Source organism: Alosa sapidissima, chromosome 12 (assembly GCF_018492685.1).
Source record: "Alosa sapidissima isolate fAloSap1 chromosome 12, fAloSap1.pri, whole genome shotgun sequence".
In the NCBI taxonomy this organism is placed as follows: domain Eukaryota; kingdom Metazoa; phylum Chordata; class Actinopteri; order Clupeiformes; family Clupeidae; genus Alosa; species Alosa sapidissima.
The window spans coordinates 19,741,511-19,759,571 of NC_055968.1; the positions used below are offsets into that span (position 1 = coordinate 19,741,511).

Sequence of the window (18,061 nt, forward strand, 5' to 3'; positions counted from 1 at the left end):
GAAAACCTAATTTTCAATTTTAGATAACCGGTTAATAACGGTATTTATCATTCCGATTAACCTTTGTTTGAATATTATTCAAAACTCCATAGGCTTGGAAAGTCACCTGCCCACACAGTGTTCCCCAGACCCCTTATAAGATGAATTTAGTCAGATGTTATGAATCAGTATCTCCCCTGCATAATTGGCTAGAACTACTAGTTGATGTGTAAAAAGAATATTAATATCCAACACTATCTAACTGCCTTTTCCAAGTATGTAGTCTAAATTACTGAAACAATTTGTGAAATAAGATACCAGAGACACTAGGCAAATATTTATAGGTCTGTCATGCAGTTGGTAGCACCATACATAGGTTAGGCTATTGCAAGGCTTAAAGCAAGGACATTTTCTGTGCCTTTAAGTTAGGCTATTATTTTTAAGACCTAATATTATATAGGTATTATAATATTATGATATCAAATAATGTTTTTGCTCAGATCGAACCTAAATGGAAATCGGTCCCCCTCAGTCCCTGATCTTTAGTGCCAAATGTTATGTTTTGCCATTCACAATTTAGGCTACTCACTCACAAAGTGGTGAATAATGAAGTACATGTATACTGTATTAAAGTACCTTTATTAAATATCCTATTAACCTATTAAAATATCCTATTAATTATTAAACGACCTCAAACACGAGTGAACAAGCAACATGTTAATTTCTTGAGGACACAAACTCCTGTGCTGGCCTCAGCTTATTGGTTCATCTACCAGCAAATGATTGAAATCTATCACCCAATGAAACTGGAAGATTTAACTGGAATCTAGACAATTACATCTCATGCACAAAGCTTCATATGTGATGTGCTTTGACATCATCAAACGTCTAGTCTATAGCCTATTCTGAGTAGGGTTTGTTTGAAAATAGTAGGCTACTTTTACTTATTGTGATTGAGTAGAATTTCAGTCATGTAACTGTAGGCCTACTTTACTTGTGTAGATTGATTTACACCATATATGAAAAGAAAGGAAAAAGAAAAACGCAACCGCGTTTTTGAGAACCCGTGTTGAATTATCACGTGTATTAATGGGTTGACATTGACAGCTGTATTTACAATCAAAGGTTATAAACTAGCGACACACACAAATAGACTTTAAACGTTAAACGTTAAGCTACGCATGAGCATGCCCTTATTATCTGACAAAGTCAAAGTCAAAGTCAGCTTTATTGTCAATTTCTTCACATGTTCCAGACATACAAAGAGATCGAAATTACGTTTCTCACTATCCCACGGTGAAGACAAGACATATTTTACCAATTTAGGTCCACAGACAAACATAACATTCAAGTAAACAAAAAAGTAAGTAAATAAGTAAATAAAAAAGTAAGTAAATAAGTAAATAAGAGGGCACATATAATAATGAAAAAATAAGAGCAGCAAAATGTGGTTGAAATTGTGCATAGACAGTCAATAAAAATACTAGTGCAAATACAGGCCAATAAAAGGCTTGGGTAGTTCTGTTTGACCTAAGTAAGAAGAAAGTGACATAGTGGTGCAAGTTATGTAAGAGCAGCAGAAGTGTTGTGTTTTCAGGACAACAACACCAGTTGTAAAGTGTACAAGTGTGCAAGTGTGCAAGTGGAGTAGTGCAGGCGGCCATTTTGGATTCCAATGTCCAGGATGTTATGTAGCTGAGGGTGGAGGGGGGAGAGGAGGGAGAGAGTTCAGCATCCTTACGGCTTGGTGTATGAAGCTGTTGGTGAGTCTGGTAGTGCGGGAGCGCAGGCTTCTGTACCTCTTCCCAGAGGGCAGTAGATCAAACAGATTGTGAGCGGGGTGACTTGCATCACTCACAATTTTGGTCGCCTTGCGGGTGAGGTGGGTGGTGTAAATGTCCTTCAGGGAGGGGAGTGAAGCACCAATAATCCTTCCAGCTGTGTTCACTATGCGCTGCAGGGCTTTCCTGTTGTATTCAGCAGTGACCTGACCATCATCGAAAAATTCGATGAGACAAAGTCTTGCGGAGGTAAATGACGTAGACTAACAGTGAGGTTGTTGCAGGGTTAACTGATTTATGAACTGACTGTGGGTCTGATTATGGACTTGGTGGTCAAACTTACCACTTCGTTGTAGGCCTACAGACAGTTGGCACATAGTTGCATGCACTGTGCAATCTGCTGCCAATGGTGAAATTTTGCGGGGGTCACTGCACTCAGTGCGCTGATGGTGATGGGTGAAACCATTGTGAGGGGGCGGGGGATTCTAAATCGGCTATTTCTGTTTGAGAGAAGTTTGGTGCGGGTTTCACACCTTCTCACAGTCCAACATGTATGAACATAAAATATACTAAATATAATAAAAAATATTATCTGATTTATAAATGGGGTGGCAACAGGCAGTTGCCACCCTTTGCCACCCCGTATATCCGCGCATGGGCATACACCCTTGAGATAAACTCTCTCGTCCCGCAACGGTGTTACAGATGAGGCTGCTGTAAGTAAACCTAGGAGCCTCTGAAAATATTGTGCAGGTAGGCAGCGCTCTCTTGTGGCCACCCCAAGGCACTGCCTGAGGGAGATTGTGCGTGAGCTCGAGAGACAAGCTGTCATTGCATTGGAGTGAGGCAAGAGGGAGAGTCTAAATGGAAGAACGAGGGCAAACCGTAGAAAACGCCTGTGTGTCTGGGGATGATTGACAGGTGGAAGTAAGCGTTGGTCAAATCTAATTTCACAAACCAATCTCCCTCACGTATCTCCTCTAGGATTCTTTTCGTCGTGAGCATACGAAACTTGTAAGTGCGCAGTGCTCGATTTAGTTGTCTCAGATCCAATAACGGTCTAAGGTCCCCATCTTTCTTGGGTACAAGAAAATATCAATTGAAGTGGCCGCACGGCTTCCCTGATTGCATTCTTTTTTTAGCAAAGACTATCTCTTGACTGAGGATGTGCGCTTCCTGCTCAGACAGGCCTACCATATTTAGTACCCAGGGCGAGTCTTTGGCTATCACGCGCCAATAATATATATGTTTTTGAAAAGGGGACCCGTGTAATGTTGACAGAGGAATCTTTGACCTGTGTATTGACACTTCATACAATGGTAGGGAGTGATTGTGTGTGGCAATTACGATGTTTGTGGAACTGGTGTGCTTATGACTGAGGACCGTGCTGTGCCCAGCGCGGCAAGGCAACGGGGTGCTTGTGACTGCATTAATGAGGACAGTGGGCCTGTTCGGTCGTTCCCCGTGGCTTTTCTGCACAGAGGAAAGACAGCATTGGAAGTTGAGAGCAGGGCATGTTCAGTTATTCCCCATAGCTTTTCTGGTACATAGGGAAGACGTCATTGTAGGTTGACAGTGGGCATATTTAGTCATTCCCCGTGGCTTTTTTGATGGGCTGAGGCCCCTTTCCCCTGACGCCGGTCATCACATCAGAGACGCTGAGTGCGCTGCTTGGGGCCTGCCTGGCGTGGTTCTTGCGTGTCCGGCCTGAATTTGTCCATCCTCTGCCTGTTGTAAGCCTTGGCGGGTGGAAACCGCGGGGAGAGGGCCCGGGCTGTTGCCTGCTGAAGTTAGTGTTCGAAGCCGAGGAGCTCCGTGAGGTAGCCGAGTGAGAATGCCTCCGTATCGCTCCACGCTGCTCTGCTTGTTGGTGGACAGTGGAATGCTGATGATGAGGAAGCACATGCTGGTACGCCACTGACTGCTTCTGAGTAGGGTTGGGCACCGAAACACGGTTCTAATATGGCACCAGTGCCGACGCAAACGGTAGTAACTGCATCGAATAACAACATGGATTTCGGTGCCTCATTTCAGTGCTTAAATATCGTTTTTTTAATTATTTTTTTTATACAAGGCATCACTGCATGTCATGCGCCATCTCTAACGTCTTGCTCTGATAGCAACACATCCAGATACAGTTAGCTACTGAACACTGAATGTATATACCAGAGGGGTGCACCACATAGGCGAGTGGACAGTGTTTGACAGCTTGCGTGAGCCCAAGTAGCTTACTTTAAAGCGATATCACGAGCTCCTGTCAAAATCTAGCAGTGGGCCTAACTACACACAAGCAAAAGGCTATGAAACAACATCAACAGTATACGTTACACAATATCCTTGCTAATGCACTAACTGGCATTTATTTGAAATGTTATCAGCAAAGTTGTAAGGTGAAAACTTTATTTCACGGTGTGTTCTAAACAACATAATGGCATGATATTAATCTTTCATGTGCATGAGGCCCATATAGCATCACAATGAATAGGAAGATCATGTTAAAAGTTAGCTGGCAAATACATAAATATGTAGGTTACATACCTGATGTCACTGAGCTGTCAAAGAGGCTACGAAACCATCTCCGTATGTTATCGCTAATTAAACTCAGCTGACTGGTGTTAGCGCATAGCCATAGTTGTTGTTAAAATGCCTGCTAGCGCTGGGACTCTAAACACTTCAACACTGACATGTAGCCTAACACAGGGGTCCCCAACCTTTTATCTACCATGGACCTGTTTGATTCCCATTTTTTTTTCACGGACCGGGGGGGGGGGGGGGGCTTCGGGGGTTCAATGTTCCATATGTGTTGTGCATGCATTACTTGAAAAGAACTAGCTCCAGTTATGTATGAACAGTGAAGGTAACAAACTCTTAAACATGAGAAAAACGTGAACTTGAAGAAGTGAAAATTGAACAATATGAACTATGAATATTGAACAACTTGAAGCTACATCTATCAAGTGTGAACATGTTTAACAAAATATGGGAACAAAACATGGGAACTAAACGTGCATTACGAATATAATCAGTGGGAGCCCTGTGCTTGTTTCCCTGCAACAAGAAGGTTCCATCTGGGGGTGATGGAAGATAGTGACACCCTCAGTGTGTTTGAAATGTCCAGTCGATTGCGCAATTTGGTCTTAGTTGCAGTCAAAACCCGGCCTCGCATAGGCCTACGTGGTGGGAAATGGTAGCAACGTTTTCAGCGCTTTTACGGCTATCTCGGGATATTCTGCTTTGGTTTTGATCCAAAAACCCGCCAGAGAGGTTTCCTCATACACATTCTTAAGACCACCGTCATTTGCAATTTCGATTAATTGCTCTTCCTCCTGCGCTGACAAGTTAGGACTATTCGGGATATTGACAAATGGCTTGCGGACCCACTCATTGGTTTGCTGTGGATCTTTGGAGGATGGGAAGTAATGCTCAAACTCATTTGAAAGCGCAACAAGGTGATCGCGCACCAGCTGCGAGAAAGGGCCCTGCCTCAGTTTCTCCCAAAACCCCCACTACTGTTTGGAACATATCAAATACACCCCGGTCCACTAGTCGTCCCCACAAATCAAGCTTGGCTTTAAATGCAGTGACTTGAGGCTTTGAGTCCACTGACTGGAGTGTGCTACTGAATAGAGAGGACTTCACACATTGCACTACTGACTATCTGAACTATCTGAAATAGTGAGGACTTCACACATTGCACTACTGACTATCTGAACTTCTGTATGGACATTGTTGTTCCCACAAGGACTGTACGCTGCTATCCAAATAACAAGCCTTGGATAACCAGCAATGTCAAGACCCTTCTCAATAGGAAAAAGATGGCGTTTAAGGAGGGGGACATGGCAGAGCTGAGGCGAGTACAGGGGGAACTCAAGATTAAGCTGAAAGAGGCAAAGGAGGACTACAGAAGGAAGATGGAACAGAAGCTGCAAGATAACAACATGAAGGAGGTGTGGGACTGTATGAAATCTATCACTGGCCTTAAGAAGAGCAGCAGCTCTGTGGAGGGAGACCTGGTCAGGGCGAACCAGCTGAACCACTTTTACAACAGGTTCGATTGCCCACCCCCAGCCCCCACCCCACCTCATTACCAGTGCAACACTCACCCCCACCATCACTGGATATTGCACCCCTCCCCCACATGGCTACCATGAACAAAGAGGTGACAACGACCTCAGTCAACAGCCATCAGACACACAGACCTCAGATGCTGCCCCCCTCCCCTCCCTTCCCCCCCTCCATCATCACTGCTGATCAGGCTATCGCACCTCTCCCCCACATGGTGACCACGAGCAGTGCGACAACAATGGCTTCAGCCAATGGCCATCAGTCTCTAGCCACACGACAACCCTCACAGAAGCACCCCTCCTCCTCCTCACCCTCCACTCCCCTCATCCCCCCCCCATCATTTCAGCGGACCAAGTAAGTTATCTCTTAAGGAAACTCCATCCTCGTAAGGCAGCCGGGCCTGACAGACTGTGTCCAAGGCTGCTCAAGGCCTGTGCTGCTGAACTGGGGGAGCCACTGAAGCACATCTTCAACTGGAGTCTACGTCTTGGACAAGTTCCAACACTGTGGAAGACATTATGTCTCACCCCCGTTCCCAAGAAACCACACCTCAGCGAGCTTAATGACTTCAGGCCTGTCGCTCTAACATCACGTGATGAAAACAATGGAGCGGCTGGTCTTAGGTATGCTCAGACCCCAGGTACGCCATGCACTAGACCCTTTACAGTTTGCATACCAGGAGAAAGTGGGCGTGGACGATGCCATCACTTATCTTCTACACAGGACACATTCTCACCTAGACAAGGGGAAAAGTGCTGTGAGAATCATGTTCTTTGATTTCTCAAGTGCTTTTAACACCATCCAACCCCTCAGACTGGGAGACAAGCTCTTGCAGATGGGTGTGGACGCTCACCTGGTAACCTGGATTACAGAGGAAGGCTGGCTGGCTCCTGGATGGTACTGCAATTGTGGGGTGTATCAGGGACGAGCAAGAGGAGGAGTACAGGAGCCTGGTGGAGGACTTTGTGCATTGGTGCAAACTCAATCACCTTCAACTTAACACTTCAAAGACCAAGGAGATGGTGGTGGATTTCCGAACTTCTAAGCCCGCTCTGCTACCAGTCTCCATTGATGGGGTCAATGTGGAGGTGGTAAGCACCTACAAGTATCTGGGTCTCCACCTGGACAATAAACTGGACTGGTCAGCCAACACTGATGCACTCTACAAGAAAGGACAGAGCAGGCTGTACTTCCTGAGGAGGCTGCGGTCCTTCAATGTGTGCAGCAAGCTCCTCAGGATGTTCTATCAGTCTGTTGTGGCCAGCGCCCTCTTCTATGCAGTGGTATGCTGGGGAGGAAGCACAAAGAAGAAGGATGCTGGGCGACTTGACAGGCTGGTAAGGAAGGCTGGCTCTGTAGTTGGAGCTGAACTGGAGTGCATCACTTCAATATCTGACAAGAGGACCCTAAACAAACTGATCAACATCTTGGACAATGAATGTCATCCGCTCTACAGCCCTATCAAAAACCAAAAGAGCTTGATCAGCTGGAGACTTCGCTCACTGCCATGCACAACTGAAAGGCTGAGGAAGTCATTTGTTCCTAGGGCCATTGAACTGTTCAATGCCTCACTAAAGGGAAGAGGAGAGATAGACTTCTCTGCTTAGTCTGTCTGCCTCTCCACCCTCTCCATGTCCATGTTTTTTGAGTACTGACTGCCCACTACTGCTTACTACTGTTTTACTACTGTTTTACTATTGTACACAGCCTAATGTTTTCACTACTACACTGTTACCTCAACCTGTTCTTGCACTGAAATATTTTTTTTTTATTTTACCTTGTCTACATTACACTTTACTCTCCTATTTGTCTATATTATTTATGCTGGTCTCTAGACCTTACTGTTGCACTGTTGGACTAATGTTGGACTACTTTTTGCACCTTCACCATGACACCCACTCTCTTGAGCACCTTGCCAGGCACACACAACTAAGGACTACGGTTGGACTACTGTTTGCACCTTCACCATGACACTCACTCCCTTTAGCACCTCACCAGTCCTGGCCCTGTCACTACAAGCGTCTTATGCTTGATCACCCTCAAGCACATTGGACTTTCTTAATTTATTTTATATAGTGTATTTAGTATTTCGTTTTGTTAGTTTCTTATCTTATCTTCTACTGTCTTTATTGTACAGTGGAGTTTAGTTATATGTTTATACTATACTAATGTTTACCATTTCTGTTGTAAGTGCATGTTGTGTGTTATGTCTGTATGCTACTGAGACCCTTGAATTTCCCCTTGAGGATCAATAAAGTATCTATCTATCTATCTATCTATCTATCTACTTTATCTGCCAGTTTAAAGACAGTCAATATTCTCCCCTGGAGTGACAGGTTGAGGTCATTAAGCAACCCGAATATGTCACACAGGTAAGCGAGTTTTGACACCCAGTCCTCATCAATAAAAAGTGCAGCTAACGGTGACTTTTTTTCTGTAAGAAATCTCTGCAGCGGCTCTCGCAACTCAAACACTCTGGCCAGTGACCTGCTAAAGATGCTTGTTTTTTGTTGCTCATTCTAGCAGTTTAGCTAACTTCGTGTGACACTACCGTTCGCCAAGAACTGATCAAGTGAAGTGAGCTGACCTGAGGCTGCGCAGCGCCCGGTGGTTGGGGACCGCTGGCTTAACATGTTCAAAAGTATTGTGTGTAATGGCGGCCTTACATTGTACGATTTTGGTCTGTTTTCACAGTCGGCGACTAAATTTCCAAAGTTGGACAGAAATCATGGGAGTTGTACTGGAATCGCGGCGCGCTCCCGTCAACTAGATCGTTAAGTGTAAGGTGCCAATCTTAGCGGTTTTAAGTCAGTCGGAGTCAGTCCTTTTCTAATTTTGCCGTTACGACAATATCAAACATGTTTGATATTATCGCAAGTCTTTCTAGTCGTGGCTCATTCAAATAGTGACGTGAACTATAAAAACCAATAGTGACCTCTCTCCAACACCAAACAGGAAGGGGCAAAGTAGGCGACAGCTGTAGCCTATATGATTATTTGTTATTCTTATAATATTTGTCATTTCTTATATATATTTAGTCGGCTCTTCCACGTGTCAGAACAACTCTATATCGGTTAGGGATGTCACGCATGAAACAATGCTGCAGAAATACGAAAATACGACTTTGAGTTTAGTAGGCTTTTATCATTTCAGTTCCTGTTTATCTATTGCACAATGGGTAATATTTTAAAGGAATCTAGTTGCAGTCTTGTAAATAGTGACCCTGCAAGATCCCTAGTCATTGCAAAATCATATGGATCAAATCAAATGTGACTTAAAACTCTACTACTTGTCTTTAGATGTGAGAGGGTCTGAGACTGTAGTCTTTCAAAAATCTTTTCCAAAACTTTGCAAATCTTTCCAAAGTCTGTCAGTATAAGGAGGGCTTTATGGGTTAAGACATGACATTTCTTGAAGTATTTGGGAACACACTGAATTAACTGGAAAGTAGAGTCCCTGTTAGATTAGCTCGCTTGCAAATGCCGTTGTCCATGACCTGGCAGTTCTATGGCAATCGGTTTTAACATACCTTATGGCAAACCGCCTACACTGGGTAAACTTGAAAGCAGAGCACCATTGTGTGTGCAAGCTGTTTTAATATTTAAATGTATTATTCATAGGAGCAATGACATATTGATAGTAAATGGAATATAACAGTTCAATTTCATGTTCAAATTTGTCTTATCAATAAATAATCATGTATTATTAAATAAAAAAATCATGCTTTAGACCAGGGGTTCCCAAACTTTTCCATGACAAGGCCCCCCAAATACCACTAGGTTCTGGCCAAGGACCCGATGTGTTATTAAACCCATTGACAATACTACGGCAAATGTAAAAATACATTAATCTAATCCTAATAATTATTTTAGCCGCAAGCACTTTCCGATGGAGCATACAGTGTGTAAAAATTGCATTTGGGGCTTTCTGCTATATGAGAGCTATCACTCTACTATTATTCCCAGTCATTATCATGGGAAATATAATGTTCAGATATGTGTCACATTATAATGGCATTGTATATCAACCCTCATAGTAATAGGTATATTTTAAATTTTTCAAATGTATTTATTTGTTGCTTTTATCTTTTCCTTCCAACTTGCTGAGGCCCCCCTGGCACCCCCCTTTGAAAACCACTGCTTTAGACCATTTTAATTTAAAAACAAAGTACCGGTTCAGGCACCGGCACCGTTTTAAAAGTATCGATTTAGCACCGGTATCGGATAAAACCCAAACGATATCCAACCCTACTTCTGAGTCACCTCAAACTTCTGCAGAGCGCGCAGTCAACACCCCTGAAAGTAATTGTGGTGAATAATTACTTAATATTAATCTTAGACTGGCAAAGTTCAGGAAAAACTCAGGAATCAGGTTTATTCTGTTACAAGCAGAGAGGGTACAAAAAAAATGGTCTATTGTCTATGTAGCCTAGGCCTGTAGCCAACCTCTCCCTCGCTTCAGTTCTCCATCCTTCTAATCTTCTTCTTGTCTGACAAACATTGCAGTTTAGTTACTTTTGTATGGGTTAAACAAAGGAAGAATTTTGGCGCCAAAACAAGCCCACTTGGTTGGTTCTCCACTTGGCATCAGACACACCTACTCACACCCACTTCACACCTATCTGAATAGCATGAGGAGAGATATCTTATATATCAGAAATATCACTTATAGAATGTTCCAAACATTCTCACAATCAAATCATTACAATCATTGTACCGAGACTATTACAATGATACCAAACATGAATATATTTACATTTCATGACACATGGATACATTATATCAAGGTAACATCCTTTGACCTGATAGCCCTTAGAACCAGTACATTAGCATTTCATTGGGGGAGGGGAGGGTGTCTTTGTTTTAAACCAAGAAGGGCCACATGGCCAACTGAAACTAGTCTAGAAATTAAAATGATTAATTTTAACCGTAACATTATTGCTATCACCCCCAGGGAGCAGACAGCGCTCCACTCTGTGACGTTCATTGTCAATCAATGCAACATGTGTGGAGGAATTTTCTGTGTCCCCGTTTCCCAAACCACATTTGCTGATGCGAATTTCTGCTGACAAAAAGGAGGCTGCATTTTGTGTGGACATCTTAATGCAGTTTAAGGCTGATTTATGCTTCTTACTTGTGAGCCTACGTGGGTCAGCGGCAGTCATTCTCGCGTTCTCCTTTACAGCAACAAGACACAATTCCTCAAACTCTAGCATCGCCCTTTACTCATTGTCTTCATCTTTTTTCCCCTTTTGAAAAAGTGTGATATTCATACTCATGTCATTCGCGTTCTGTCTCCCTGTACTTTGGAGACTCCTCCAGCAACTCCAGCTGAGGGGCAGTGGTTGTCATTAGCGTATAGTAAAATGTGAACGATTATCAATGATATGATAATACTGCTATGATGATACTGCTTTTATTGCACAACTGAGAATTGGGCTAATCTGTTACAAGGTGCTGTCATCTATCCGAAACATCTACCAAGCCTTCTCTGGGTTTGTTGGGTGGCAGGCTTGGAATTTCACCATTTTGGGGGCAAGGCCACTTGGCCTTCAGTTGGGCATATTTGGTGGGGGGCACAAAGGCCACATGTCAGTGCACCAAGGCCAAAGTTAAAGGAGCCGTATGTAAGAAATGTATTTCACTTAATCATAAAATAGCCCTGATATGTCACTAGACATTAAGAAATCATGTTCATTTCAAATACTTATATCACTGACAACAGTAGTCCGGCCAGGATATTGTCATTTAAAAAGTGAAGTTGCAGCCCTCAACTGATGTTGATGTGTTTTGTCATGTCATGTCATGTCGTGTTTTGGCCTGATGCGCCACCCTCCACCTAACTACTAATAACAAAGTCAGTAGTGTTTCGGCATCCGGGTTGGCAACCTCGAGTCAGGGGGGAGGGGGAGGGGACACACCGCCCTACAGTAATTTGAAAGTGATTGCAATACCGGTTTTGGCCACAATGTTACATATGGTTCCTTTAACAATTTCAATCATTTTTATAGCCTACTGTATAGTTAACTATACAGTAGGCTATAACTATACAGTAGGCTAAAAAAAAATATTGAAATTGTATTTAGCCTATTCAATAGACCTGCATCACTGTATGAAACATTACAAAAACATGAAACATGACATATTACATAGAACTGTAAATCATCTGATCATCTAATATTTACAGATATCTAGGCTATTTAACATTTATTTTATATTTGGCCTGTTATGAAATCATGTAAAATCATGGCACCAAGGCCACAGTGGCCTGTAAACCTCTGATTTTCAAAGGGGCATCTCGGCCAATGCAAGGGGCAACGACGGCCATGGCCGTCATGGCCGCCGTGAAATTCCTACCCTGTTGGGTGGGTATTGCAATGTTCAAATAAAGCATGTTAACCTATTTTATTTAATTCACTTCTGTCCGCCTTGTGTGATATCACTCAAGTCTTGCTTTAGTTAATTAGCAAGTTACTACCAGAAGCTCAAAAATGCCGTCATGTAAGCTACTTTCTAAATTTTCAACATAATCGGAAGCAGCTGCAATTGTAACAGGACATGTTGAAAGAGACCTGCTGCGTCTACTTTGATAAGCAGCGTCATGAACCGCACTCAAATACGGTATGTTTTGTTTAACTTCAAATAGCATAGGCTTTGTCTGTCCACTTTTGAAATTACATGCGGGGCTGAACCCCTGGCAAATGTGTGTGTGGTCCTATCTGAAATGATTAGCGTCTGTACCCATTGGCGCCTGCAGGTGGCTCAGTGTTGGGGTCGTTACTCAAAAAAAGTAATGTATTAGGCCTACACATTACTCGCTACTGCGTGTCGTGAGTCTCATGGGGAGAAATGACGGTGCGTTAATATTCGCTACCGTCTGGGCTCTCTTGTGAGTGGTGGACCATTAAGGCAGTGAGTGAAGACTAAGTTACAGCTTTCAGCATACACGGCGAAATGTATCACTGGACCAAGCTCAATCTTTTAAGAAGTCGAAAAAGAAATCGCCGGCAGATCAGGCTGAGTTCACCCAGCCTAGTCCAAGATAGGCGGGCGATAGAAATATTGTTTAATTTTGCGATTGAGATATCCACGCACTGGCGCCCCCCCCCCCCCCCCCCCGCGACGTGTTCGCCCCCCAGAGCTATTCTAAATGCAACTCTGTGGCTAACTCACTTAGTTGTCCTGTTAGTAGCCTAGGTTATGGTCATAAGCAAATGAGGTGACAGTCGAAAGATACAATTAGTGCTGTTATCAATTTGCTTGGTAGCCTATAACCGCATTTATGGTTTTCTACAAATACATCAATAATCAAATTGGCCTCCATCACTCAACCAATGCTAACGGTAACATTATTTTTTTTACTTACATCCTTACGTCCTATTGATATAATTTAAGATTAACGTAGCCTACCTGCAGTAAAAACCAAGCATGTCAGATAAACATTCTCAGATTTATTTCGGCTTCAAAAAGAAATGGGAATTACATGTCATGCAGAAATCATCCTACCCTTATTAGACGTTCTCTGCGGTAAGCTACAGTGTTGTCCTTGTAGGCTAGGAAGCGTGTCTTTCCAACCCACTTTAGATTAACTTCCAACAAAATTACGTCTCACTGCAACGATACGCCATCTGGTGGACAAACGACTAAAATGCAGCCAAAAGATAATGATGAATATTTGGTTTTCCTTTAATTCTACTGAATTTGTAAGTATTTATCGGCCGTTCTAATTGTCGATACCGATAGTGTGTGTGTGCATGTGTATATGTATGCACCACCATCTACAGGCCAATGAGTGTACAGTCACTAAATGTACACATAACTTAATTATTTTTGACCCCCCCCCCCCCCCCCCCCCATGGATGAAATTCTATGAAACTTGGCATACCCCCAGAGAATGTCAAGGTTAATCATACACATAAAATTTGGTGCAGTTCTGAACATCTTAACTGAAGAGAGGGGCGATTAAAGCAGAATGATTGCATTTTTATTTTTTATGGGCAAGGTTGATGTGGGCCGGGAGTGGCCCCCGGGGACTCTAGTCTAGTGGGGCTACATACCCACCAAATTTCATGTGCACCGGTGTTTCGGTGTCCCGGGTATCGTTGACCAAAAATTCAGGAAGTAGATGACGGGGAAAAAAAAAAACTTTGACAATCACTATATGACCGCTTCGCTAGCGGCGGTCATAATGATCATCGCATTTGGAAGAGGCACATCGATCAGCTGGTCTCCACATCAGGTTCCAGTGACGATCAACCTCAGCCCGACCTCAGGATCACCCGGAACATCAATCCCAATCTGAAGAACCTTCTGGTCAGATTGCAGAGGGTGACGCTGTTCCTGGTACACCTCCACCATTGTTGGGAACGTTACTTTAAAAAAGTAATTAGTTATAGTTACTCACTACTTGTTCCAGAAAGTAACTGAGTTAGTAACTGAATTACTCTATGATAAGAGTAACTTGTTACCAGGGAAAGTAACTATTTGCGTTACTGTTACAAAAGTTGCTATATGTCAAAGAATTTGGATTTTTTGAGCAGTTTTGAGCAGCCAGTTGAAATGAGTAGAACAGACAGGTGTTTGTAGGCTACATAACTTTCAATATTTAATAGATAGATAGATGGATAGATAGATACTTTATTGATCCCCAAGAGGAAATTCAAGATATTGCACATAGACAGACTTACGGTTGACTTCAGCCTGTGTCATAGGTTTTTGTTGTCAGGCAGAAAGTTCTAGCTTTTGCTGCTTGGAGGACTTTGCTCCGAGTCCTTCTTTGCTAGTGGATGGCGAGCTATCATCTGTGGTGGAGGTATCGGTGTTTTTGGCCACTAGCGTGTGTGAGATGCTTCATTAAATTAGAGTTGCTTACAACGGATGTAGACAAAGTCTTCGCTCCTGGACATGTACACATTACATGCATGTTCTTGCCTGTAAGTGCTTATATCTCCACATTGAAAAAGCCAGCTTTTGGGATTACTCCTGACCTCTGCTGTTTCGTTGAATATCTGTTTTAGCTGTTGCGTGTGTGTGTCTGGCACGTGTGCTGGCAAGTGTGTAAAAACACTGGCTCTGATTGGCTATCATGAAACATGACTCGACTCTGCCTTAGCCAATCATAATCGCTTAGTCATTATTAACCCACCTCCTCACTAGCTGTGAGCCAGGGTGCGTTCGGATTACACAGTTTAATCAATCAATGCATAGTAACGCACCGCATTTAATGTCTAGTAACGTTAACAGTGTTGTAACAATGGGAAAAGTAATTAGTTAGATTACCCCGTTAGTGAAAAAATAACGTTGTTACCTAACGCCGTTCTTTTAAACGGCGTTATTCCAAACACTGACCTCCACCAGTCCAGGTGTTTACTCAAGGCATCACGTCACACCAGCCGTGCTCCATGCCACCCTCCTTCGGTGACACTTTGAGTGACATACCCACTGAACGTACTTATCCCAAGAGAGTTAGACACCTTCCAGACAGACTCCCCTTGCAGTAGAGACTAACCCACTACGTTGGGGCAAAATAATCCCCAGGGTTTAGTCTGGGTAATTAGGCAGTCCACCCTCTTTCCCTAGTTTTGTTTATGTCACGAAATTGTTTATTAAACAAAGGTTAATAGTAGGGATGCACAATATTGAATTTTAGGCGATATCCAACATGCCGTTATTTACAAGATCATTATGGCCAATTGCCGATGCGGATACCGATACACCTCTATTTTTATTAATTGAAACGTCTCTCCTGTACAACAATTAACCTGTTATTATAATAGTGTAGGCTACTTGCTGTCAATACGGTGCTGACATTAAAAACTTTTTCAACCCTGTATCATTTTAGAAATAGACATTCACTCATGAAAAATATTTAAATTATTTAAAATATGGCACATACAGTAGAACCTTTGTTATTGTTTACGTAATTGAAACAGTCTATTCTGAAATGTGAAAAATTCTTAAAATTCTTCATAGATAAAATTGACACAATAAGAGCCAACATCCCACCTCCTGACTCATCACCTAGTTAGCCATCTCCAGCACTTTATACCAATGTCTTCTTCCCAGCTGTCTGTGGTGGTCTCCCACACAGGGATGTAGTGGTAAAATAAGAGGTGGGTAAACTATGAATTTTGTGATCTTGGTGAGATGAACTGTGCCATGCGGTATCGGATTTTTGTGGTAAGGCATTCAGAACATGTTTGTTCTTTCTTCTTTGCAGACTGCAGACCACAGAAATTTAAACAGTGCTTCCTTTTGGAGCTAGTACTGATTGGTTCTCACAAAAAAACAATTAACTGTGTCACTCAAAATTTCCTGACTGAACTCAGCAGTGGCATAAAAAATATTAATGGCCAAACATTGCTTCCCAAATAATGTGTTTTTCAGGCTGTAAAACTAAATAAATATGAAGCGCTGAAAATATGATATATGGAATTTCAACTGAAATATTTGCAACTTGTAAGATTTGCTAATCAAAGATATGCATTTTTTGTAATGATACAGCACAGCTTTATAATGTATAACTAATTATTTTGAGGACCCCCAGTCCATGGCTCACTTTGAGAACCACATACTTTGATATTTATACGTCATTATTCTATGTTCCATTCAGAAAGCTGTGGTAAGCCTAATGGCAAACATATGGAGTTAAATCCAGATGTGGTTGAGTATCAAGATGGAGCTACCGTGAGGTATACATGCAAGTCACCATACACTGCAACACCAGGTGGAGTTTTGAATTGTGCGAAAGGCCAGTGGAATGGTATAGTGGAATGCAAAGGTACGTTTTCATTATCTATCAATTATCTTGATACAAACTTCCAATATGGTTGTAAAACAATTTGGGTTTTGTATGTCTTTGCAATTACATTTTTATGGGAAAGCACATTTGTTGTATGAATGTATGTTCAAACTGACCTTTAAAATAGACAGGGCCCTATCTAGGGCGATCTGAAATGCTTGGCCAGAGGTGCAAAGCTTAAATATCCCTTTAATAACCCTATAAAAGACATTTAGGGCGTGTCCAGTCCACAATTGGTTTGATTTTGTGATCAGACGTCGGGCGCATTGTTACAAAACGGTTGTTCTTCTGTTTCTTAATCAGTCATGGGTGTGTTTTGAGCGTAACATCCTGTAAACCAATGAGAGTGACATCTGTCATTCCCTTTAATAGCAAGCAGTGCAACTTCAAACAGTGCATTGGTATTTTGACAGTCAGCGGGGCATTTTAAGGATACTGCCTGCATGCGAGACCGTGTATGGAACACAGGGATTTCCCTAAACCTTGCTTTACTAAAACCTGTTTGTGACCAGCAGAGTGTAGCCACCATGCATCTGCACTCTCTTATTATTTGAATTCATAGGCAAAGTGAAACTATAATAACTTCACTTTGGTTTCATAGTCAACGACAAAGTTATACACAGTTATTTACTTTCACTATTGACTGACAAGGCGTGAGGTTTAATGAAAGTGGAGCGCATGGCTCCATTTATCACTTTATTGAGCTTAATCACTTAATTTTTCATGCTCAAAAATAAAAACGAGAAAAGGCGCGTAACTTTTTTCATCTCCTGTTTCTCGATGATAAAATGTGTTACCAGTTGCTGCCAGAGCAAGGGCATCCCTGTCTTCAAAAATCTCTTGAAGACCCAGCTCTTCCAACACACTTAAATTACACTTACCATGACATCCTTCTCTATCCTGTCTATTCTTCTTATCTACATCCCTGAATTAACATGTCTCTGAACTGTCAATCAATTTCTTATAAAAGGTAGCACTTATTATTACAGTATTGTCTCCTATCAGCACTGTACCTTGACTGTTCTCTATTTTACTTCATGTTGGGTATATGATATACAAAAAACTACAATATTTAATAATCACACTGAATAATTAATTTGGACCATTTAAAATTATTTTACAAATTGTTTATTCTGAAATTAACCCTTTGACTCTTCTCTCTTTTGCATTTTTTTAAATAGTGCCTATATATTCATGTGTTCCACCTTCAAATGAGAGCTTCATACAAGTAATTGGGAACACAGACGAATTATTTCATCATGGAACCTCTGTGAAATTCCAATGTCCACTCTATTATACTTTTGTGGAAGACCAAATCGTGAATACGTTGGAGAATACATGCCATTATGGAGAATGGACCCATCAAATGACATGTTGGAGTAAGTACACTGATTTAGCGTAATGCCTGTATCTGAACTGATGTTGTTACCATAGAA

The 18,061-nt window shown here is 42.1% G+C and overlaps 1 protein-coding gene across 2 annotated transcripts in view; it reads left to right on the forward strand.

The window, feature by feature from the left end:
- LOC121678479 (complement factor H-like) overlaps window positions 1–18,061 on the forward strand; it is a 63,851-nt gene that overhangs the window by 32,617 nt on the left and 13,173 nt on the right. For both annotated transcript variants that reach the window (XM_042058079.1, XM_042058080.1), the window contains exons 15-16: window positions 16,437–16,604; window positions 17,807–18,004. In XM_042058079.1, the coding sequence (XP_041914013.1) occupies window positions 16,437–16,604; window positions 17,807–18,004 (366 nt within the window). The remainder of the gene's footprint in view (window positions 1–16,436; window positions 16,605–17,806; window positions 18,005–18,061) is intronic.